Source organism: Myxocyprinus asiaticus, chromosome 35 (assembly GCF_019703515.2).
Source record: "Myxocyprinus asiaticus isolate MX2 ecotype Aquarium Trade chromosome 35, UBuf_Myxa_2, whole genome shotgun sequence".
Lineage (NCBI taxonomy): Eukaryota > Metazoa > Chordata > Actinopteri > Cypriniformes > Catostomidae > Myxocyprinus > Myxocyprinus asiaticus.
The window spans coordinates 31,507,857-31,533,188 of NC_059378.1; the positions used below are offsets into that span (position 1 = coordinate 31,507,857).

General features: G+C 39.4%; 1 protein-coding gene across 2 annotated transcripts in view; it reads left to right on the plus strand.

Moving 5' to 3' along the window:
* The first annotated feature begins 19,369 nt into the window (after positions 1 to 19,369).
* Positions 19,370 to 25,332, plus strand: part of nckap1l (NCK associated protein 1 like) — a 165,353-nt gene continuing 159,390 nt past the window's right edge. Inside the window, exon 1 of one of the 2 annotated variants that reach the window (XM_051672270.1) lies at positions 19,370 to 19,534. In XM_051672270.1, coding sequence (XP_051528230.1) covers positions 19,445 to 19,534 — 90 coding nt within the window. In that variant the 5' untranslated portion in view covers positions 19,370 to 19,444. The remainder of the gene's footprint in view (positions 19,535 to 25,332) is intronic. The other variant, XM_051672271.1, reaches the window with a different exon arrangement.

Consider the following 25,332-nt stretch of genomic DNA (forward strand, 5'->3'; position numbering starts at 1 on the left):
CACTACTAAGCAAGAATCGTATTAGACATGAGACCTCAGCACCAAATGGGACTGCTGAGAAAAATTGGAGAACCCTGTTTGAAATGGCAAGATGTATGCTTCTAGAGAGAAATCTACCTAAGATGTTGTGGACCTATGCTGTAATGACTGCTGCAGTAATTCGCAACAGGTGCTACAATGGTGGAATACGGCAAACCCCATACTATGCACTGACAGGGAGAAAACCTGATCTTTCTAAAATGAGGGTATTTGGTTCAGTATGTTATGCATACAAACATGACAAAAAGAAATTGGATGCACGATGTGAAAAAGGAATCTTTGTAGGGTATGACAAAAACAGTCCTGCATACCTGGTCTATTATCCAGACACAGGGTAAGTTCTAAAGCACAGGCTTGTGAGATTTGACACAAAGTGTGTTACCGAACACCAGACACAGACTGACATTTCAATGCCGGATGATGATTTTCATGGGAAAAGATATGTATCCTCCCAGTCAAAAGAGAATGTGACTGATCGGACCCCAGAAAAAACTCATAAACCTCAAACTGAAACTAGGAATCAGGGTAGTGCTCAGACAAAGGGAGGTGATCACAATACACGTTACCCTAAGAGAAATAGGAGAGCGCCCCAGTATTTGACTGATTATGTTTCTGATGTCGAATGTGATGACCAGATTCTAACCAATGTTGACTACTGTTACAAAGTGTGTGATGTACCACAAACATTCAAGGAAGCTATGAGTTCAATTGAGTCACAGATGTGGGCTAAGGCCATGAAAGAGGAAATGGATTCCCTTAAGGAAAATGACACATTTACCCTAACTATGCTACCAGAGGGTAAACATGCAGTGGGGGGTAGATGGGTCTATGCTGTCAAAAATAATGCAGATGAGACTGAGACATACAAGGCCAGATATGTAGCAAAAGGCTATAGCCAAGTGATGGGTGTAGATTACAAAGAGACTTTCTCCCCAACAGCAAACTGGAACTGGAAACAAAATGTTACATGATTACCTCAGTGAGAATGATTTTGTTCAGAATTCAGCTGATCACTGTGTGTACAGTAAACAAACTGAAAGAGAGAGAGTGATTGTAATAATCTGGGTTGATGATCTGATTATTGCTGCCAGTAACAATGATCTACTGGATTACGTGAAAAAGATGCTGACAGCAAGATTCAAAATGAAGGATCTGGGAAAACTCAAATATTTCCTAGGAATTGATTTTCATCAAAATGAAGGAGTTGTAAAAATGAATCAGAAAAGGTACATTTCAAAGGTACTAGAGAGATTCAATATGTCAGACTGTAAACCCAGTTCGACACCATGTGAGCAAAAGCTAGATTACAACAGTGATGGTGATCCTGTTGATCCTAAAAGTTATCGTGAGGCTGTAGGTAGTTTGATCTATCTGATGACATGTACTAGACCTGATCTAAGTTGGGTTGTCAGCAAACTATCTCAATACTTGTCTGAACCAAATGAACAACACTGGTCTATAATTAAATGTGATGAGGTACTTAAAAGGTACAATTGATCATGAATTATGTTACAAGAAAAGTGATGGAAAACTTAAACTTGTAGCATATAGTGATGCTGATTGGGCGTCAGATCTAAATGACAGGCGGAGTACGACAGGATACTGTTTTAGTTTTACTCAAAATGGTCCTCTGATTTCCTGAAAGTCAAAGAAACAGTCCACAGTTGCTTTGTCTACATGTGAAGCAGAGAATATGGCACTGGCTGCAACCACACCGGAAAGCATGTATCTTGTACAGTAGTTGAACGACATGGAAAATTACTGTCTATATATCCCAGTACAAATTTTGAGGATAACCAAGGTGCCATTGCTCTATCAAAGAACCCAGTGTGTCATCAAAGATGTAAACATGTTGATATAAGATATCATTTCATTCGATCAGCACTCAATGATGGCAAAGTGACAATTGAATATTGTCCCACTTAAGAAATGGTGGCTGATGTCATGACTAAACCAGTGACAAAGTTTAAATTAGAAAAATTCCAGAGTTTCATGTTTGGTATGTAAATCCAACACAAGAGAAATGCAAAACTGTATTCATGTGTTATGTTGTTATAATGGTATACAGTATTGTACAGTATGAGAGCAAGTGGGGGTGTTGACATTTGTAATAGATGTGCTCTCATACTGCTCATGTCATGTGTATGTGACTTGTCTCCCATAAATGGAAATACAAAATAAAAAAGGTTCCGGTTCCGGTTCAACGGAATACCGAGTAGTAAGCATACTTATTACCTCCGTATGAGTTAATAAAATTTACCAGTTATCATATTCGGAAATGGCTGTGCCAACAAAAGCTAAGTTAATCTTACTCTATCGTGGCCAGATGGTGAGGTTAGAAAAACGTGGTCTCTTTGATCTTAGTCCAAAAAAGAGAGAAAACTCCTTCAGTACTGCACAATACAGATGTCGCTTAACAGCCAGCTGGAGCTTAGCACAGAGAGGCCGAACTACATCTGTTTTATTGACAAGATGACGTCATCGGTCGTAGGCCGTTTTCGACCAATGGCGTTTGAGACTGGGTCCATTGGCGGGACTTCATATCCAGTTGTGAAATTGTGAAGGATCCTGGGAAACTGAGTTCAATGTCTCTCCTTAGATTATAGAACAAAGGGCCATGTGGTCTCTGCTGTCATTTTGAGTGGGCCAAGGCCCTACAACAAGAATATGTTACTGAACTTGAGTAATCTAACAGAATATGTTACAAATTACATTTTACAGCATGTATTCTGTAATCTGTAGTGGAATACATTTCAAAAGTAACCCTCCCAACCCTGTATATATGTATATATATATATATACACACACACACACACACACACACCGATCAAGGACAAGGATATCTTTATTGTCCCCGAGGGGCAATTTGTTGTACAGTCAGCAGTAAACACACAACCATCAGACAACATTAAAAAATGGACAATAAATACAACATAAACAAAAACTCGCATTGAATTATTAAAAAAGCCAGTGGCAGGTGACGCTATGCAAGGTGCGGACGTGTGAATGGCGAGCTCTGCGCACTTTGTTTTAATACTTCTTATGTCATAAACCGGTGAGATTCGATACATCCTGTTCATAACTGTTCTAGGAAGACAATATATCAAAGAATTCAAAATTCTCGGGCTCTGGAGACATTAAAAGACACTTATGTGCTCAAGCTGACGCCCCTGAGGCCCCAAGCGATTTGGCCGGAGAAGTGAGTGAAATTCGTTGAGAATTGTTGAACATGTCGGCAATGTTGAAGAAGGTCGTTACTGACTTGGAGGATCTTGTAATATGTTGATCGATCACTGCCATGGAGACAAAATTCACAAAATTCAGTGGGGGATGTCGAGAAATGGATCAATTATCTGGAGTCATCGGATAGGGAACTAGCTGCTAGTCCACTAGTGACCAAGGTGAATTTGAAGCGTGTCTGGGAGAAATAGGAGGACTTGGAGAACCACAACTGGCAGAATAACGTTCGAACGTTATTTTGTGGTACTCACATTGTAGCCGAATAGACCAACTCACTGAACATTCACTTGATTGTTAGAGGAACTGAGCTAACCTTTTTTGTTTAATTTTGTGCTGGTTCCGCCTAGTGGCTGGAGTTTGTTTTGTGTAGTAACACACCTTCAGGCCTGTTGAGTGGATGAATCTGCATGTTCTTTCTGCTTATGCCTCCTACTGGCTGGAGATTTTTTTGTGGAGTATTTCTTGCAAGACATTGGAGTGTTAGGTCATTTGTTGCACTTATGTAGCAGCCAAATGGGCCGGCTCACTGAACATTATTTTGACTGTCTGAGGAAACTTTTTATTTAATTTTTTGTGCTGGTTCCGCCTAGTGGCTGAAGTTTGTTTTGTGGAATAACACACCTTCGGGACAGTTATGTGGATGAATCTACACGTTCTTTGTGTTTATTCCGCATATTGGCTGGAGTTTGTTTTATAGATTATCTGTTGTTGTGTAACACTGTCTCACAAAATTTGTATAGAAACTTGAGCAATCCAACAGCAAAGTTGTCGCAGGTGCTCTCGTAGGCGTACATGGACTGTTTGAGTTTAGAGGGATGGATGCCAGTTGGCGCTGTCATACGCGTTTTTCTTTTTTCTATTTGTTTGGTACGGGGGGAAGTTCGGGGTTTGATTGTTGCACTAATGTTGGAATGTGGTCTTTATAATTTTGTTTCTGACACACAATCTATTTTTTCTCATATGTCAAAATGTAAAATGTTAATATGAGCGGATTGTCTCTCTCCATGTGGAATGTGAATGGGTTGGGGCACCCCATAAAAAGAAGGAAGGTTATTTCTCTTCTTAAGTGTAAGAAATATGATATAGTGTTTCTTCAGGAAATGCATCTTTCCCTGCAGGAAGCTGAAAAATTTGGGAAGATATGGGGTAGACATGTTTTCTTTAGTGCTGGCTCAAGTAAGAGCAGGGGAGTTATTACACTGATAAGTAAGCATCTACAATTTAAATGTCTCAAACAGATTAAAGATAAATTAGGAAGAGTCATTATTGTTTTAGCAGAAATTCAGGGACAAAGTCTTATTATGGCTAATATTTACACACCTAACGTTGATGATCAGGGCTTTTTTATAGATCTGGAAGGGATGTTGCAAGCTGCTGGCACCCCTCATGATATAATATTGGGAGGAGACTTTAATCTTTTGATGGACCCAGTCCTTGATCATAGTGAAGCACTGCATAGTGAAGCCCCCTAGAGCAACACTGACACTTCACAGGATGTGTAAAAATCTTGGTCTTACAGATATTTGGAGACATTTGAACCCATTTGATAGGGACTATACATTTTTTCATCAGTCCATAAGATTTATTCTAGAATATATATGTATAAAGTCACTCATTTCATCTGTTGTTGATTGCTCAATTGGAAACATTTTAGTCTCAGATCACGCCCTGGTGAGTTTAGAGGTGTTGCCACATATGGAGAAATGGAAATCATGTAGTTGGCACTTTAATGTATCCCTTTTGCAAAATCCTGAATTCCAACAAATGTTAAAGGCTTAAATCAGTGTTTATATGGAGACCAACTGGTCCTCATTATCCTCTGTGAGCATGGCTTGGGAGGCACTTAAAGCGGTTCTTAGGGGCCTACAGTATGCCTAATTCACCAAAAAATCCAAAGCACGAGAACTCGTGGAGTTGGAAGGGAATATTAAAAGTGCCGAGGCAGAGCTGAAGTGCCGAATGTCGTCTGATGGCCTCAGAGAATTGACCCAATTGAAATACAGATATAATACTATTTTGTCGCAGAAGGTGGAGTTTTGGCTATTCAGGGCAAGACAGTCAAACCGACAGAGTCGGGGGACAAGGCAGGAAAACTCTGGCTAGATAGAGTTTTTTTCTACCATTCCCTCTGCTGGTGGTGAAATTTTTACCACCAGCAGAGCCATTGATATTAATAATGCTTTTAAAGAATTCTATCTTGATCTCTATAGTTCCATATCTTCATCTACTGATGAGGATATTAGAAACTTTGTGGAACCATTAGAACTTCCCAAACTGACGGCTGAGCAAAAAATTTCTCTTGATTCTGAGATAACCTTGGAGGAGCTCGGCGAGGTAATTAAGGCCTTGCCTACAGGCAAGGATCCGGGGCCAGATGGCTTTGCCACTGAGTTTTTTAGATATTAGGCTACAGAACTTGCTCCACTCTTGCTAGAAGTTTATACTGACTCATTAAAGAATGGAAAGCTTCTGCCAACCATGACGCCCAGATCAGTCTGATTCTTAAAAAGGACAAAGATCCAAGAGAGTGTAAGAGTTACTGTCCAATTTTGGCTAACAGATTAAGTAAAGTTATGACATCTCTTATACATATAGATCAGGTGGGGCCGTAGCTCTTCTGATAACATTAGGCGTTTCATCAATATCATGTGGTCAGTGGCGAATGATCAGACTCCGGTCGCTACCATCTCACTTGATGCCGAAAAGGCATTTGATATGGTAGAATGGGATTACCTTTTTAAGATTCTGGAAATGTACGGGTTCGGGAATCTTTTATTGGTTGGATTAAGTTACTTTATAGACACCCGGTAGCGGCGGTATATACGAAAGGATTAATTTCAGATTATTTTACTTTGGATAGGGGCACCCAGCAGGGTTGCCCTCTTTCCAAATTATTGTTCTGTCTTGACCTTGAACCATTAGCAGCCGTGATAAGTAAGGAGGATGATTTTCCAGGGGTGGTGGCGAGAGGTGTGGTGCATAAACTTTTGCTTTACGTGGATGATATTTTATTATTTGTCTCTGACCCTACTAGATCTATGCCTTGCCTCCACAGAATTATTAATTCCTTTTCTAAGTTCTCTGGATACAGAGTTAATTGGTCTAAATCCAAAGCTCTGGCTCTGACAGCGTACTGCCCGGTAACGGCTTTTCAGCCGGGCGCCTTCCAGTGGCCTAATCAGGGTAAGTATTTGGTATTTTACTCCCAGCAAATTTGTGTGATTTAGTTGGAGTTAATTTTGACCCTTTAATAAAAAGGTTTTCGAGCGATGTGGGCAGGTGGGCTTTATTACATTTATCTATGATTGGGAAGGTTGATGTTATTAAAATGAATTGTATTCCAAAATTCAACTACCTACTACAGTCTCTCCCTATAGATGTCCCCCTCTCTTATTTCAAGCAATTTGATAGCATAGCGAAGTCCTTCATTTGGAATGGTAAACATCCCAGATTACATTTGAATAAGTTACATAGGCCAATTGACAAAGGTGGGCTAGGCCTACCCAAGATTTTGTTTTATTATTATGAATTCGGTCTCAGACATTTGGCTCATTGGTCACTTCCACCTGAGAGAGCTCCTCCCTGGTTTTGCATTGAACAGGAAGTTCTTGCCCCTATTTCGCCATTACAAAGCCTTTCTGTCAAACTAATCGGAGAAGTTACACCCCGTTATCTCGCATTTGCACTCGGTTTGGACAAAAGTGTCCAGAGTGTTTAATTCGGACATTTATTTAAATGTTGCCTCAAGCATATGGCTGAACTTATGGCTGAAAATTATGTGTTAATAAGTCCCCTTTTTGCTGGTCAGAGTGGATTGTGAGGGAGGTTAATACACTCGGTGACCTATATGAGAGTGGAGTGTTGAGATCCTTTGAAGATTTGGTTCAACATTTTGGGATTTCCAGATCTCAGTTCTTTAGGTATTTACAGCTGCACCACCTGCTCTGTACTATTTTTGGGAGTAGCATACACCCCCTAAAGCGGCAAATACTATGGGAATGGTGATTACTGCTTTTGGAAAAGGTCATGAGTCATTAGTGTATTACTCCCTGCTAATTCAGAGTCTGGGGGATGGAGCTTTAACTTTATCAAGAGATTATGGGAGAAAGATTTAAACTTGGTATTGGAGGAGGGAGTGTGGGCTAGGATTCTAAAAAACATCAAGTCTGCATCTAGAGATGCAAGGGTGCACCTTATGCAATTCAAGATTTTACATTGATTCTATTGGACCCCCTCTAGATTTTATAGGCTTGGTCTTAAAGGCACACCCACCTGCTGGTGATGCCAATCAGAATATGGAGACACAACCCATGTTTTTTGGTGGTGTGTTAAGATCCAAGAATTTTGGTTGAAGGTTCAGAGTTTTATGCGTGACAGCTGGAGTGCCCCCATTTCAGGAGTGGTGCTCGGAGATGGGGAGGGTGGCAGCTTTCGAAGAAGAGTCATCTAGAAGATTGGGGAATTTGGATTTGTTTGTTGGGAAATGAGGCAAATATCTGGCGTTCCTGGAGGGCTCTCGGGGTGGGGCAGTGGAAAGAGAGGTGTAGTTATTGATGTGTGTGATTATTATATATTTTTTTGTTTTGTTTTTTGTGTGTGTATGTGTTCATGTGTGACCACAGGGGTGTTTATTGAGGGTCGGAGTGGAGTTGAGATTGGGAGGGGTGGTAGTAGGGGTTAATTCTGTATGTATATGTTTTGCTTTGTTTGTTGTGTGAATCAATATACGTTAATCACAAGAAAAAGCCAATGGCAGCTGGAACAAATGAGTTTTTAAGTCTATTTGTCCTACATGTTGGCAGATTATATCTGCAGCCAGACGGAAGCAACTTAAACTCCTTGGACAGGGGGTGGCTAGAATCAGCCAAAATTGACTGGGCCTTCTTTAAAACCCTGACCTTGTACAGATGAGTTAAGTCATTCAAGGTTGTGCCTACAATTTTGTTGCACACTTTAATGATACACTGCAATCTGTTTCTATTTTTAAGGTTAAGTGACCCGTACCAGCTGACAAAAGAAAACGTAAGGACAGATTCAATAAAACAGGAATAAAATATTTTCATAAAAGTATTATCAACATTAAAACTTCAAAGCTTATGATAAAAGTACATATGTTGATGGGCTTTTCTACACACAGCATCCATCTGATACTCGAAGGTTAACTTGTCATCAATGACAGTGCCAAGATATTTGTACTGCTGCACAAACTCAACAGCCTGATCATTAAACACTACAGGGGATATAACCGTTGGGTTCCTCCTAAAATCTATTGTCATCTCTTTAGATTTAGATACATTAATGTCCAAAAAGGACAACTTACACCAGTCTGTGAATTCTTCCACTACAGGGCCATGATCAGGTTCATCACTACTGCAGAGAGACACGATCACCGAATCATCGGCAAATTTAATGATATGATGCCTCACATATTGGCTTTGGCACTCGTTAGTGTATAGCACAAATGAAAGAGTCAAGAGGACTCACCCCTGGGGTCAATCTGGTGGAGGAGAAAATAACATCTGATAAGACACCATTTACCTTCACACATTGCAACCTTCCAGTTTAAAAATCCATAAGCCAACATATCAGGCCAGGATCAATGGTGTGGATACTGCCTAGCCTATCTGCTAAAATATGAGGCTGGATACAATTAAAAGCTGAGGAGAAATCAACAAAAACTAATTGTACAAAAGTCTTTGCACCCTCAAGGTGTGATTGAATCATGTATAATAGGGTGCCCGTTGCAGCGTCAACACCCCTGCCTGGCCTGTAGGCAAATTGGAACGAGTCCAAATTTGCCTGCACTGTATTTAGAAGAGCATCCTTCACAATCTTCTCAAAAGATTTCATAATAAGGGAGGTAAACGCTACAGGCCTGTAGTCATTGAGTGACTTTAGAACATTATTTTTTGGCACCGGTATGATGATGGAATCTTTCCGAAGACAAGGAACCCTATGTAGCTGGAGTTACAAGTTAAAGATAAAACAGAATATATCTGCCAACTGTTCGGCACAATTTTTAAGAATACAACCTCCAATACCATCAGGACCAGGACTTTTCCTTTCTTTTGCGCCCCAGAAAAGTTTCAGGACCTTGCCCTTATCAACATGTTCAACAATATTCTGTTGAGGAACATCATTTTTGAAAACTGACAGTACCTCACTAAAATCATGACCATTAAAACAATTATAAAAAATGCTCAGTTCATTAGAAAGGTCAAAGTCAACCTTGCCATCTAGGGAAAGTGGACATTTCTTAGACTGCATCCCCATCACTGATTTTACACTTGCCCATGCAGGGCGTGAATTACCAGTACTGATCATATACTCAACTTTGTCCTTATAGCTAAGCTTAGCAAGTGCATGTTATTTTTTGACTTGTTTCTGTAATTCCCTGAAATGAGTCACATCCCTTTTGTTTTTGTTTTTTTGTTTTGTTTTTTGATTAACATTTTTTTTAATTGATTCACATATTAAACACAGAAAAACAAAACATATATACACAGAATCAACAAATGGGTGTGTCTTTAAGACCAAGCCTATACAATCTAGAGGGGGTCCAATAGAATCAATGTAAAATCTTGAATTGCATAAGGCGCACCCTTGCATCTCTAGATGCAGACTTGATGTTTTTTAGAATCCTAGCACACTCTCCCTCCTCCAGTACCAAGTTTAAATCTTCCTCCCATAGTCTCTTGATAGAAGTTAAAGCTCTATCCCCCAGACTCTGAATTAGCAGGGAGTAATACACTGATGCCTCATGACCTTTTCCAAAAGTAGTAATCACCTCTCCTAGAGTATCTGCCAATTTTGGGGGGTGTGTGCTACTCCCAAAAACAATACAGAGCAGGTGGCGCAGTTGTAAATACCTAAAGAACTGAGATCTGGGAATCCCAAAATGTTGAACCAAATTTTCAAAAGATCTCAACACTCCACTCTCATATAGGTCACAGAGTGTAGAAACCCCCCTCACAATCCACTCTGACCAGCAGAAAGGGGACTTATTAATACATAATTTAGGGTTCAGCCATATGCTTGAGGCAACATTTAAATAAATGTCTGAATTATACACTCTGGACACTTTTGTTCATACCGAAATAGGGGCGAAATAGGGGCAAGAACTTCCTGTTCAATACTAAACCAGGGAGGGGCTCCCTCAGGTGGAAGCGACCAATGAGCCAAATGGCTGAGACCGAATGCATAATAATAAAACAAAATCTTGGGTGGGCCTAGCCCACCTTTGTCAATCAGCCTGTGTAACTTATTAAAATGTAATCTAAGATGCTTACCATTCCAAATGAAGGACTTCACTATGCTATCAAATTGCTTGAAATAAGAGAGGGGGACATCTACAGGGAGAGATTGTAGCAGGTAGTTAAATTTTGGAATACAGTTCATTTTAATACCATTAACTTTCACAATCATAGATAAATGTAATGAAGCCCACCTGCCCACATTGCTTGAAAAACTTTTTATTAAAGGGTCAAAATTAACTCTAACTAAATCACACAAATTTGTTGGGAATAAAATACCCAAATACTTAATGCCCTGTTTGGGCCACTGGAAGGCACCTGGCTAAAAGCCATTACCGGACAGTATGCTGTCAGAGCCAAAGCTTTGGATTTAGACCAATTAACTCTGTATCCTGAGAACTTAGAAAAGGAATTAATAATTCTGTGGAGGCAAGGCATAGATCTAGTAGGGTTGGAGACGAATAATAAAATATAATTTGTGCAAAGCAAAAGTTTATGCGCCACACCTCCCGCAACCACCACTGGAAAATCATCCTCCTTTCTTATTGCGGCTGCTAATGGTTCCAGAGCAAGACAGAACAATAATGTGGAAAGAGGGCAACCCTGCCGCGTGCCCCTATCCAGAGTAAAATAATCTGAATTTAATCCATTCGTTTGTACCTCCGTTACCGGGTGTCTATAAAGTAACTTAATCCAACCAGTAAAAGTATTCCCGAACCCGTACATTTCCAAAATCTTAAAAAAGGATCCCATTCTACCATATCAAATGCCTTTGTGGCGTCAAGTGAGATGCCAGCAACCAGAGTCTGGTCATTCGCCACTGACCATATGATATTGATGAAACGCCTAATGTTATCAGAAGAGCTACGGCCCAAATAAACCCCACCTGATCTATATATATAAGAGATGTCATAACTTTACTTAATCGTTTAGCCAAAATTATTGACAATATTTTAACGTCTAGCTGGATCAGGGAAATTGGACGGAAACTCTTACACTCACTTGGATTTTTGTCCTTTTTAATTATCAGACTGATCTGGGCTTGCATCACGTTTGGCTGATTCAGTATAAACTTCTAGCAAAAGTGGAGCCAATTCTGTAGCATAAGATCTAAAAAAACTCAGCGGCAAAGCCATCTGGCCCCAGAGACTTGTCTGTAGGCAAGGCCTTAATTATTTTGCCAAGCTCCTCCAAGGTTATCTCAGAATCAAGAGAATGTATTTGCTCAGCCGTCAGTTTAGGAAGTTCTAATGGTTCCACAAAGTTTCTAATATCCTCATCAGTAGACGAAGACGTGGAACTATAGAGATCAAGATAGAATTCTTTAAAAGCATTATTAATATCAATGGCTGAGGTAAATATTTCACCACCAGCAGATTTCACTGAGGGAATGGTAGAAAAAGACTCTTTCTGTTTTATATATCTAGACAGAGGTTTTCCTGCCTTGTCCACCGATTCAAAGTATGACTGTCTTGCCCTAAATAGCCAAAACTCCACCTTTCTTGACAAAATAGTATTAAATCTGTATTTAAATCGGGTCAATTCTCTGAGGCCATCAGATGACATTCAGCACTTCAGCTCTGCCTCGGCACTTTTAATATTCCCTTCCAACTCCACGAGTTCTCTTGCTTTGAATTTTTTGGTGAATGAGGCATACTGTATGATCCGGCCCCTAAGAACCACCTTAAGTGCCTCCCAAGCCATGCCCACAGAGGATACTAAGGACCAGTTGGTTTCCATATAAACATTGATTTCAGCCTTTAACATTTGTTGGAATTCAGAATTTTGCAAAAGGGAGACATTAAAGCGCCAACTATATGATTTCCTTTTCTCCATATGTGGCAACATCTCTAAACTCACCAGGGCATGATCTGTGAATAAAATGTTCCCAATTGAGCAGTCAACAACAGATGAAATGAGGGACTGAGATATAAAAAAGTAAGACAAGAGTAATACAAGAGCCCCCGCAACAACTCTGCCGTCAGATTGCTCAAGTCCGGTGCTTCTGTACAAATTTTGTGAGACAGAATTACACAACAGAAAATAATCTATAAAACAAACACCAGCCAATAGGAAGAATAAACATAAAGAATGTCTTGTAAGAGTTTCTTGCATTCCTTGAATCGATTACATTTCTCCCTTGTTGAATTCACAAAGTCTGGGAAAAGAAAAAACTGTGGTTCTTCCAAAAAAGCCTTCCTCCTTGCCTCACGTAACACAAGATCTTTATCGGATGATCTCAGAAATTTGGCCAGAATTAATCGGGGGCCTGTCTCCCTCAGCGGATCACTGAGCCGGAAACCTATGAGCTCGCTCAATTTCCAGCTTATGGCCTGTTATGTCAAGCAGATTCGGAAAGAGCCCATCCAGGAATTTCAACATATCCTGACCCTCTTTGGCCTCAGGAATTCCGACGATTCGAACATTATTCTGCCGGCTACGGTTCTCCATGTCCTCCAACTTCTCCCAGACACACTCCAAATCCACCTTTGTCGCTTGTGGATTAGCAGATAATTCCCTCTCCGATGACTCCAGATAATCGATCCATTTCTCGACATCCCCCACTCTTGTAACCACCTCAAAGAATTTCGTCTCCATGGCAGTGATCGATCAACATATTACAGCAAGATCTTCCAAGTCAGCAATGACCTTCGTCAGCATTGCCAACATGTTCAACATCTCTCACCGAATTTCCCTAATTTCTCCGACCAAATCGACTCCCTGGCTCAGGGCCTTCTCAGGGGGTGTCAGCTTGAGCACATAAGTGTCTTTTAATGTCTCCAAAGCCCGAGGATTTTGAATTCTTTGACATATTGTCCTCCTAGAACAGTTATGGAACAGAGTGTATTGAATCTCTCCAGTTTATGTCATTAATAATGTTAAAACTAGAAAAGTGCACAGAGCTCGCCGTTCACACGTCCAAACCTCGCATGGCATCACGTGACTCCGCCAAGTGGTATTTTTAAAGTTTGTAAATGAAATTGTTAAGATCAAATGTGCTCTGTTCAGTCCACTCTTCCACGCTGTTGCACCGTGTTGTACTGAAATCTGACTTCCCACCATATTCTTACTCCCCGCTACCTGACTGGTCCCTAGCTCTAAACGATCTCTGAAGCCTGTATGGAATGTTAATCTTATTGGCAGATGGCGTTTGACACTCCACCCCTTTTTCACATATCATTGCAGGCATATAAACCAGAGCATAGCACTGTCAACATTTTTCTTCTTCAGGGTCGCAAATACATCTCTCTTGCTTTGCAAGCCAGACTCATTGCTTCATTATTCTGTTGTGTTTCCAATGATAAATGTATCCTTTCTGCTTCCTGCTTCGCTACTGTTCGGGTGCTTTTGCTTACTGCTCCGTGCTTTGCTACCTTGCTTTTGCAGTTTAACTTTTTTATTTTCATATCAGCAGTTCAGCACAGTGCTCAAATGACCTAGTTCGGCACCCACACTAAAACAAGAGACTATTGGGACTGAAATATTGCTACAAAAAGTGGATTTTCTGTCAAAGCGGTGTACCAGCCTCCTACTACCGGCAGTTTATATTCTTGAAATGGGACACACAGCTGCCTTCACACAGACAGATGAGGAAGAAAATGCCGGTAAAAGAGTGTCACCGTGGACCCCCTCAGCCTACAGCCGGTAAGTCCTGTGAATCTAACTTCCCTCGACAGGCTACTCTGAGCCTAGATAAACCAGCAGTACAGGTGCCAAAAGTAAGTGGTGAAAGTGAGAGCACAAACCGACTGCATAAATGGAGCTAGACCAAAAGGTGCTCGAGGCATCAGACTGTCAGGAGTATCACATATTGCGGCATTAGCATCATCCACCCCAGATACGGCTATGATCTGAGTAGCCAATATTGGTATTCTTCCACCCCCGATACGTCTTGAAAATAGATTTGAACCGCTAATGAATGTGGACGAAGAAACCCAGAATGTGATCGGACAAAGATCACATCAGTCAGCAGCTAACATTGCAGCTGAAAGGTGCTCAAGGTTGAGCAGGCAGCGGTGTTCTGCTGATATGACAGCCAAGTCCAGCACTCTGATAGTGGGTGACTCCATTATCAGAAACATTGGTAACAGGGCTACCACTACTTGCTGCCTTCCTCGAGCAATGGCTTCTGATGTGAATAAGGAACTTCGGCACATTCTGATGAATCATAAGTCTGTAAATCGGGTTATTATACATGTGAGGAAAAATGATATTCGGAAGGAACACTCAGAACTTCTTAAGAGGGATTTCAATAAAATCTTTCAAACACTTGGGAGATTTAAAGTTCAGTCATCCATCATGGGACCGCTCCCAGCCCAAGGAACAAATATGTTTTCTCGGTTGCTCAGTCTAAACACTTGGCTGCACAAAACCTGCCACATGAGGGGACTGAACTACACTGATAACTTCAATCTTTTTTGGAGTCAAAGAGAACTGTTCAAATCAGATGGCCTCCACCCAAACAAACTTGGTGCAAAAGTACTAAAGGACAATTTCTATTTCTCAATGGCACACAAACACCACCGCAGTGTCAAGATGACCACAGGATCGCACTTCAGCACCTGGATGGACACTTAATTGACAAATCCCACAATAACACAGCACAGCCACAACATTCACTGCTCAGGGACAATCCAGGATGAGCCCCACACACAGAGCATACTACAGTTGGAATGTAACGAATTAGAACTGCTCCAAGATACAGGACCTAAGGACGATTTCCTGGAAAAAAAAAGCCAAGAGAGCCAAGATAGCATACTTCAACCTCCAGAAACACCAGAGCAACAGCCCCTCTCACCCCACACTTTCTTCCTCTCACCAACATCCCCACTTCTGAGCTTCTCTGAGAAAATGGAGGAACTAGTTTATGCTGAAAGGAAGCTCTCCCAATCCATTGCTGCGAGTCCCCAGATACCAACCAAAAACAGCAGGCCCCTCTAACACCAAAGCATATAGGCCCAGCTCCCCCTCCATCAGAGAGAGCTCTCCGGCTACTGCCACAATGCCAGGGCACACATCGTCCTTCTGCTCTTGGTGAACAACAAACAACTGATATCAGCTCTTAGTGATATGTATCAGGTTCCTGCTATGGTAGAAACAACATTCACAAATGTTTACAGAACAAGTGGGAACCTGATGTGCTTGTAGCTTTTTCTATATCTGTTATGTTTAGTGATAGAAAGACTAAGGCCATCTCAAGATGTATGGCAAACATATCTAATCTATTGCCTATTAAACATCAATCCAAGATTGCTGTGGGGCCAAAAACAGATACTGTCAAGTTAGCACTTTTAAACATCCACTCACTTAACAGCAAATAATTTTTAGTCAATGACCTCATCACCACAAACAACCTGGAATTTATGTTTCTAAATGAAACTTGGTTAGATAGCAGCTGCAGTGCAACAGTCCTCAGTGAATCAGCCCCTCCAAACTTTACTTTTATGAGTGTCTGCAGAGCTGTTAGCAGAGGTGGAGGATTAGCTGCGATATTTAAAGATTTCTTTCAATGCAAGCATCACTTGGCGATTACCTGGTGTTTGAATATCTAAGTATTGTACTAAAAGGTGCTCCACACATTCTATTTATAATTATTTATAGGCCTCCAAAATACTCAATATACTCCAGCCTTTGTTGATGATTTTACAGAACTGTTATCAGCAACTTCCTCTGAATTTGACTGTTTTATTATTGCTGGGAAATTTCAGCATTCATATAGATAATCCTGAACACAGCACTGCAAAAAACTCACAACAGTTTTAAACACTTTTTATCTGACTCAGCGTGTAGATGGACCCACACACAACCGTGGACACAATCTTGATCTGCTCATTAGTAAGGGTCTGAACATTTCTTCCGCTCTTATTAGGATGTATACCGCTATTAGACCAATTCTGTATTTTCTTTGAAATATTGATTTGTCCTGCCACGGAAGTTAATTGTCAAAAAGAGGTACATAAATGAGAATACTAGTTTGCAATTTATGAAGGCTATATCTATAACACCAAGTACAACTGCAGACTGTGTTGATGTTCTCCTCAATTAACTTTAACTCAAAATTTACAAATTATATTGATGGCATTGCTCCTGTAAAGGTCAGAAAGATTACTGACAGGTGTAAAGTACCTTGGAGAAATACAACAGCAGTACAAAACTTGAAAAAGAAAATGCATTAAAGCACAACGAATGTGACCGAAAATAAAACTTGAAGTCCATTATAACATCTATAAAAAATATGCCTTGTAAAGGTCTTTTCAGAAAATAATAATATTACTAATAATAATAACAATTATTATTATCTTTTATTTTTCTTACCAGATGTAGCTGAATATGTAGGCTACATTAACTGTGTAATATGTTGTTAACTGTGGATACCCCTCATATTTCTGACTTTAATATTTGCTGAAATTGCCGTGCATGTATAACAAATTTATGGAGGCACGAGGTAAGCAACTGAAAAATATCAAGCACACATTTTGCAGTGAACATTAAATAAAAATACAAACATTAAAAGAAATGAGAATTAATCTATACAGCCCACAAACAGGAGAAAGCACAGTGAGTCTTTCAGGAAGCTACACTAGAGGCTGATTTTGTGCACACAAATTTAAACATAATGTGGAGGACACCATTATTTAGTTAAATTACATGTGCAGATTTAGCAGATGTGGATATACACGTGGCCAAAGTTAAAAGACGAACAGATGAGCTCCGCTGTGAAATCAGCACTTCAGGTCAGGAATTCAACATTGCGCTCAGGTTGGTTTATGGATGAATTCATGGGAATCGTTACGTGTGAATCGTGTGAAACATTAACAGACAATTCAAGAAGTGGAAAATGTGTATGATATAATATCATAGTTAATTTCTCTTGACAAGCTTCGATTTCTGAGATGCACATAATAAATGGAGACTGCAACGCAGCCATCTGATCTGAACTTGAAATCACACCGTGCGCATTTTTATTCTTAAAGTTTATACTTTAGTCATATTGTCTTTACAGACTCACCATTCCATTGTCATTTTAGATGTTAATTTAAAAGGCTATATCCCTGTGTTTGATGTTGGATAATCAGTTAACAAATATTTTTTCTATAATTCAAAAGAATTTGTTAGCCATTTTGACGTCATTACACGTGCCTTTCCGAATAAGGTATTTGGCTTCGGGCACATCCCTAGTTGGCAGCATTTCTGAAGACTTCCATGTCACAACACAGAGATTTAAGGCATGCACAGTGGTTTCTTCACGATGTCATCTTGCTGGAATTAGTTTGTAGCATGAGACAGGTAATTTTATTGCCTGTCTGTGCTGTTGTTAACAACATGCCAGAAGACTGCCATGTCGAGATTCGATACACGCACAGTGATTTAAGACATACAGTGTTTCTTCCAGAAGCTGGGGGGAAAACATATCTGTGTCTTCAATGTTGCCCTCAAGTTTGTGACATAACTCAGGTCACTTTGGTGGCTGTTTTTACTGTTGTTAGCAATGTGCCAGAAGATTGCCATGTTTAAGGGCGTATGCAATTTTCAGAGCCTCGAGAAGGCCTGAAAAACCACCACTGTGTTTCCATGGGCAGCCCTCACCCTTTCCCCACTGTCGCAAGCCGGGAACGAGTTACGGCATAACGCAGGTCACTTCGATGCCTGTTTTTAGCATGATGGGCAGAGTGCCAAGCGGCATCTGCCAATAACGTTGCCGTGATTCCATATGGGCTTCTGAGATTTTCACTCCTGGGAGAAGTTCCCATAGCATCAGCCACTGACGCAGCATCTTGTTCCCTACTTCCAGTGAACCAAGGTTACAGTTTATAAGCCTTAATACAAATCAACCAGCTTTTGAATATTAAAAAAATATTTGAAAATAGAAATAATAGCCTAAAAAACTGTCTACTTAGATTCTTTAAAGTGAGAATTAATTTTAGGCTATGCTACTAATTGCATAAAGAGTTGCAAATGATGTAGGCCAATATACTGTATATATACACAATATACAGTACACACTCACTGAGCACTTTATTAGGAACACCTGTACACCTACTTATTCATGTTATTATCTAATCAGCCAATCGTGTGGCAGCAGTGCAATGAATAAAATCAGGAGCTTCAGTTAATATTCACATCAACCAGCAGAATGAGGAAAAAACATGATCTCAGTGATTTTGACCGTGGCATGGCTATTGGTTTGAGTATTTCTGTAACTGCTGATTTCCTGGGATTTTCATGCACAACAGTCTCTAGAGTTTACTCAGAATTGTACCAAAAAAACATCCAGTGAGCAGCAGTTCTGCGGACGGAAATGTCTTGTTGATGAGTGAGGTCAACGGAGAATGGCCAGACTGGTTTGAGCAAAAAAGGCTATGGTAACTCAGATAACCACTCTGTACAATTGTATTGCAAGTCAAACTTTGAGGTGGGTGGGCTACAACAGCAGAAGACCACATCAAGCTCTTTATTAGGACCATTGTGTTCCTAATAAATCCTAATAAAGTGTTCAGTGTGTGTATGTGTATATTTTTATTTCCTCAAACCATATTATCATAGTGTTTTCACTTTATAATACTTTTCCTAACTATTATTATTTGTTACTGACTTAACTAGGATGAATGGCACACTTGAGGTTTCTTTATGGTCTGTCTTTGCTTGATAAGCATTAGTCTATTTATCCCTTGAGTGAATGCAGAAAAATAAAATAAAATAAAATAAAGTATACCTGAAGGACTGATTTGTGCCAAAACTTAATAATGGCATGCTAAGTCATTAAGATGCATGTCATAAGTATAAAGAGCGGAAATGGTGAGGCCCCACCCTCTCTACAAAATTGTGTCAGTGTTGATTTCATTTCTGCTTGATGTCTAAAGACCACACTGTTGAAACGTTTCATTGTGGATCAGATCATTTGGACAGGAGTCATGGCTTACCAATTAAAACTGGCTGAGAAACTAGTTATACTCAATGACAGGGGTCAAGGAGTGCTAGTCAGAATGAACCATATTAAAAAGGTAAGAAGAAAATGTTGTTGAAATATTCACAAACTGGTGAAAAAGTGTAATGTAGGGAAGGCTAAAATGTTTTCTTTTTTAAAATGCAATCAATATGTAATTCATTTTCAATCGATTGAAGCCGAATTAGTTTCTTTGCTTTTTTTGTAACATTCTATGTAAAGTAGAATAAAAAAATGCACAAATTTCATGCTGCATTTTTTAAATGTATATATTGATCAGCTTTAGGTCTGTGTTTATTTATGGTTATAAAGAGGATTTGAAGTATTTTTATTTATTCTTTTTATTTATGTACTTTTTATTATTTTTTTCTGAATTTTGTCACATTTTTAAGAAGAAAGTATGTTCTGTCTGAATTTTGAAGATAAAGAGGAAGTTTATACAGGAAACGAACAGGCTCTGTCAGCCCTCTCTGTAAACCACATCTCTCTCACACAGTTAAGCATTTCCTCATTTCCTCTCTGTCTGAGAACATAGTGTTACATATAGACTCACTGCGGGGCAGTGGTGGACGAAGTACTTGAGTAAAAGTACAGATACATTTAATTTCATCATTTTTATTTGTGATTTTTATTTATTTGTATAGCACTTTTTAAAGCAGCTTTACAGAAATTATGTTTTAACAGAAAACGAAGCTCTAATATCTGTAATGTCTTAGAGTCATCATTGTGTGGTTTGATAAAAATGTAATTGAAAATTGTGCCTTAAAATAAATAAATAAATAAATAATATTTGTATTTAGACCCCCAGTGAGCAAGCTAAAGGTGACTGTGGCAAGGAACACAAAACTCCATAAGATGTTGGTTAATGGAGAAAAATAACCTGGGAGGAAACCAGGCTCACTGTGGGGGGCCAGTTCCTCTCTGGCTAAACAGCATGACTAAAATGCCAATATTAGTTATTTATGTGTAGTGCAAGTCATGGTTTAAGATTAATGACTAAAGTCTTTGAAGCCCATCCTGAATTCACTGCGTAAGTGTACACAGAATGCATTGTCCTTTGTTATTTGGTTGATGAAGGCTTTAGTTGGCAATTAAATTATGGTCTATGTATTCCATTTTAAGAGTGTAGTCCATCTTTTAACCAAGGTGATGCAGACAGAGGTCAGTGAGGTGCTTCGCAGTTTGACTGGCAGCTTGTGGCAGTTCATTTCGGTGCAGTCCATCCTAAGTCCACAGTTCAGGCAGTGGCCAGAGAAGTATCCCATGTCTTAAGGTTGGAGTTATCATCAGTTCATCCTCTGTGAAGTCTATCGTAGTAGACTGAAGTGATATCTGGCTGGCATGGGCTGCCGTTAGTCATCATCACTCAGCAACACATATCAGTGGGAGTCGAACTTCAGGCAGGATCAGAGCTGGATCTGGCAGGCTCTGGTAATCTCAGCATATGTATCCCAAGTTTGAGACAGGGAAAAAATGTTATAATATTAGCATAGATGCCATTCACTTTAAAGCAGAATTATAGAATATGAGAAGTGTTTGCGGTTCTGGTAAACCTGACAAATGCAGCATAACTATGAGTTGATGGATAAATTTGGTGTATGTCTGGCTGAATAGATGAGTCTTTAGTCTAGACTTAAACTGAGAGAGTGTGTCTGAGTCCTGAACAATGCTAGGAAGACTATTCCATAGTTTAGGAGCCAAATAAGAAAAGGATCTACCTCCTTTTGTGAATTTTGATTGTCTAGGTAATATTAGCAGGCTAGAATTTTGTGATTGTAGTGAACATGATGCGTGATAGAAGGTCACTTAAGTACTGTGGAGCTAGACCATTTAAAGCTTTGTAAGTATTAACAGAATTTAATGAATATGAAATTTAACAGGTAGCCAATATAGTGATGATAAAATTGGGCTGATATGGTCATATTTTTTTTTATTCTAGTCAGCACTTTAGCTGCTGAATTTTGAACCAATTGAAGTTTATTTATTAAACCTGCAGGACATCCTCCCAGTAATGCATTGCAATAATCTAGTCTTGAGGTCATGAACGCACTAATTAGTGTTTTGGCATTAGAAACAGAAAGCATTTGTCGTAATTTAGCAATAGGTGGAAAAATGCTGTTCTACAAACATTGGAAATGTGATTTTCAAAGGACAGATTGCCTTTAAATATAACACCCAAGTTTTTTACTGTAGAAAACGACAAAAAAGTGCATCCATCGAGAATCAAATTATATTTTAGCAGATTATTTTTAGAGGTTTTTGGTTTTATAATTAGTACCTCTGTTTTGTCGGAATTGAGTAGAATGAAATTTTTAGCCATCCAATCTTTGATATCATTGATACACTCTGGCTAACTTGGAGAATTGTGAAATTTCGTTGGGTTTCAAAGAAATATAAAGTTGTGTATTGTTGGCATAACAGTAAAAACTAATTCCACGGTTCCTGATAATGTCTCCCAGGTTTAGCATATATAAAGAGAAAAGCAGAGGCCCTAAAACTGATCTGACAATTCCTCATTTACACAGACAAAGAAGCAGCGGTCAGATAAATAGGACCTAAGCCATGCTAATGCCTGTCCACAAATGCCAACATAATTCTCAAGCCTATCCAAGAGAATGTCATGATCTATGGTGTCGAATGCAGCACTAAGATATAAAAGCACTAGAAGAGAAATGCAGCCACGATCAGATGATAAGAGCAAGTCATTTGTAACTCTGATGTGCAGTCTGTGCACTATGATAGGACCTAAATCCAGACTGAAATTCTTCAGGATTTAGGAGATACCCTGATGAAATATTACTCCCGTAAAAGTGTAAGTAGTGTTTTTTAATTTTTGCTTGAGTAAACATACAAAAGTACTTACTTTTAATTATGCTTAAGTATCAAAAGTAAAAATACTGTTTTAGGACGGTTTAGGAGTTATTATTTTTTGCTCTGCACTAGCTCACTGCAAATAATGCATGTCTACAGTTTTTGGTTACTGGCATCAGTAACCAAAAAGTATTGTTTTTGCATGATGCAGCATCCACGTTACTACTGTGTCCAAGTCGACTACCATCCGCCAGCGTAACATAAGCAAAAAATGACTGAGCGACCTTTTTACTTTATTTATAGTTGTGTAACAAGCATACACTGACCAGCCAGTAAGGTCACACAATTAATAGTATTTTAATCACGATCACAGTTTCTGCCTCTCGCGGTTATTAAAGCATAACCGTCTGCAATTAGTGAGCTAGCAAGCAGAAATTATAAGCCAGGTAAATATTCAAATTGTTGTTCGTTTTCATTATAGGCTGTGTCTACGGATGATCACAAGCTCTTTCGAAGTCCATTTTCACCTAGACCGAGCCATCACATTCTCTTCAGAAGTTCACCACTGACCAATCACTGTTCACTTTCGAGCATGCTCTAAAATATGTAGTCGCAGAAGTTTATGGGTGCTTCTCAATACCCTAATTGATGATTCCTTGTTTCCTCACACCTCCGTCCTCAAGCTCATGACCCAGAAGCTGATCAGTGTCCGCCATTATGATGGATGTATCAATTCCCTAAATGTTCAGAGAACAAGAAAAGAGGAAACATGTTGAGGAAGCTTGAGCGAGGATAAACATGTGGATCTTGTTTAGACTTTTTTGTTGAAACACCCGGCACACACATAATTTATCCTCCCCCTTCACATCTGGCACAACAGTTTTAATTCATGTTTCACATTTGTGGTTTAAATAAAACATTACTCTCACATACTTCAACAGTACATTTTGAATTATTAGGATTTATTATGAATATATTAATTAATCAAGTTTTAACAACATAATGGCAAGCGATCCGAGGAAATGCACAAAGACGGCGCTCTGAAGTAAAGCTTGAGTGAGCAAGGACATTCCATTTGACAAATTCTTGCTTCGATTCCTCCTCGTTTCCTTTTCTGGCATCCTTTCCTGGCATCCTACAAGGGAGGAGCTAGGCTGCAAAGAAAGGAAACAAGGATGCACAATTTTAGAAATAAGAAGCACTATATGTCTAATACATGCGCCGCTCTGATCTTTAGTGTATTCTGTAGTTTTTACACATACTCGGAACACGAATGAGGCTCATTGTACAGTATTTCAGCAGTCTCAGAGCGGTTCTGTGCTCGATGCACACAAATGTCATCTCATGCTCTGATTATGTGTTACTGACAGAACAGATGTGTTTTAAGTGTGGTTCGGTTAGTGTGGTTTGCTAATGTGTTCTGACCTTAAAGCTCTCCAGATTTACTTCAAATGCACATTTTCATAATTCCAAATAAGTTTGGCCATTACAAGTTTCTAACAAATCTAAAGTAACCCCAATTCACTGTGGTTTTGGAGATGAGAGCATTTTGGAGGGAGGAGCACAAATCTGTTGTCAACTCAACTACAAACACACAGTCTTCCTTAGGTTTTCTGACAAAATAAAGGCTTGAGACTGTATTGCAATGCTACATATGGAAAAATATTAGTATTGCATACAGTATTTCTATTGTATACTGCAATATAATAAAATAATAATAATAATAATAATAACAATGATAAATATAAAGATAACGATAGCTGCAAGCAGCAACTACGGGGCCAAACACCGAAATGGCAGGCATTGCACCACACTAAGCAGGACACAAAGAACATACTGACCAAAAAAGACATGCAAAGCAAACCAACACCATTTCGTAAATTTCCCCAGGGCAGGACCGAACCTGTTCCGTGCCACTTCACATTTCTGCGCACTTTCAACTGCACCACACTGCTACAGGACCACCACCAAAGGGACATACTAAGCTGAGAGTCAGCACAGCAAATAACAGCGTTCACTCCAATCAACTTCTTATTGGCTTAACTTTTCAACAAAGATAAAAATTAATAATCTGTTCAGTAATTTTTCTGCGGCTTGGACCGAAGATCATCAGAGACATTTTTTATAGGAGGAGAAGTGAAAAAAAATATAAACGCTGCAATACAACATGGTGGCCACTGTAATATGTGGAGTTGTAATGTAAGTGGTGCATTAAAATCACCATGAGGACAGTAATCAGAAGTTATAATTTTGCTTCTAGACCAAACAGCTCAAATGTTAGAAGCAAAAGGAAAGTTATTTGTTTTGTTCTGGTTGTGTTGCTACAGAGTTTGGCCTAGAGACCCCAAACCTGTTCTGGGGGCTATTCATAACAACCCCTATCAGCGTGCCAAACATTATAATTTTCCTATGTGTGCTTCATAGTTCTGCCTTTAACTCCCATTAGGGAGGAGAAAGAAGAAGAACAATAAGAAAGCAGCAGCAACTACTGGGTCAAACAAATATGGCAACCTCTGCACAACACAAAGAACACATATGATATACAAAGCAAGCACACACACCACATGACAAGTTGCCCCAGGATAGATTCAAACTACTGGAACAAACCACTGGACCACAGAGCCACAACTTTGTCAGTCACCAAAGGGCCATACCAAGCTTAGAGCAACACAGACAAATGTAGCAGTCATTAAAATCAACTTCGTATTCATGTAATGTTTCAATAAAGATGATAATCACAATTGTTTGGGGAAAAGCCCTGCAACTATTCAGTGAGCACAATACAAAAATCTCCAGCACTACAGAAGTTTTAAATGCATGACTTGCTGAAGTGGGGATTAAACCCACAACCCAAGCCAAACCCAAGAACCTTACACACTGTGCCACTGACAAAGAGAAATGCAGATTTTAAAGTCAGTACACAATTTAACTATTTAAATTTAGGTGGCACTGTCTCCAAACAGTTCAGGTATCCTGAGGACTTGTTGATGATGCATAACAATTTTATTTTAAATTCAACAATGCATTAAATAATATAAATACATT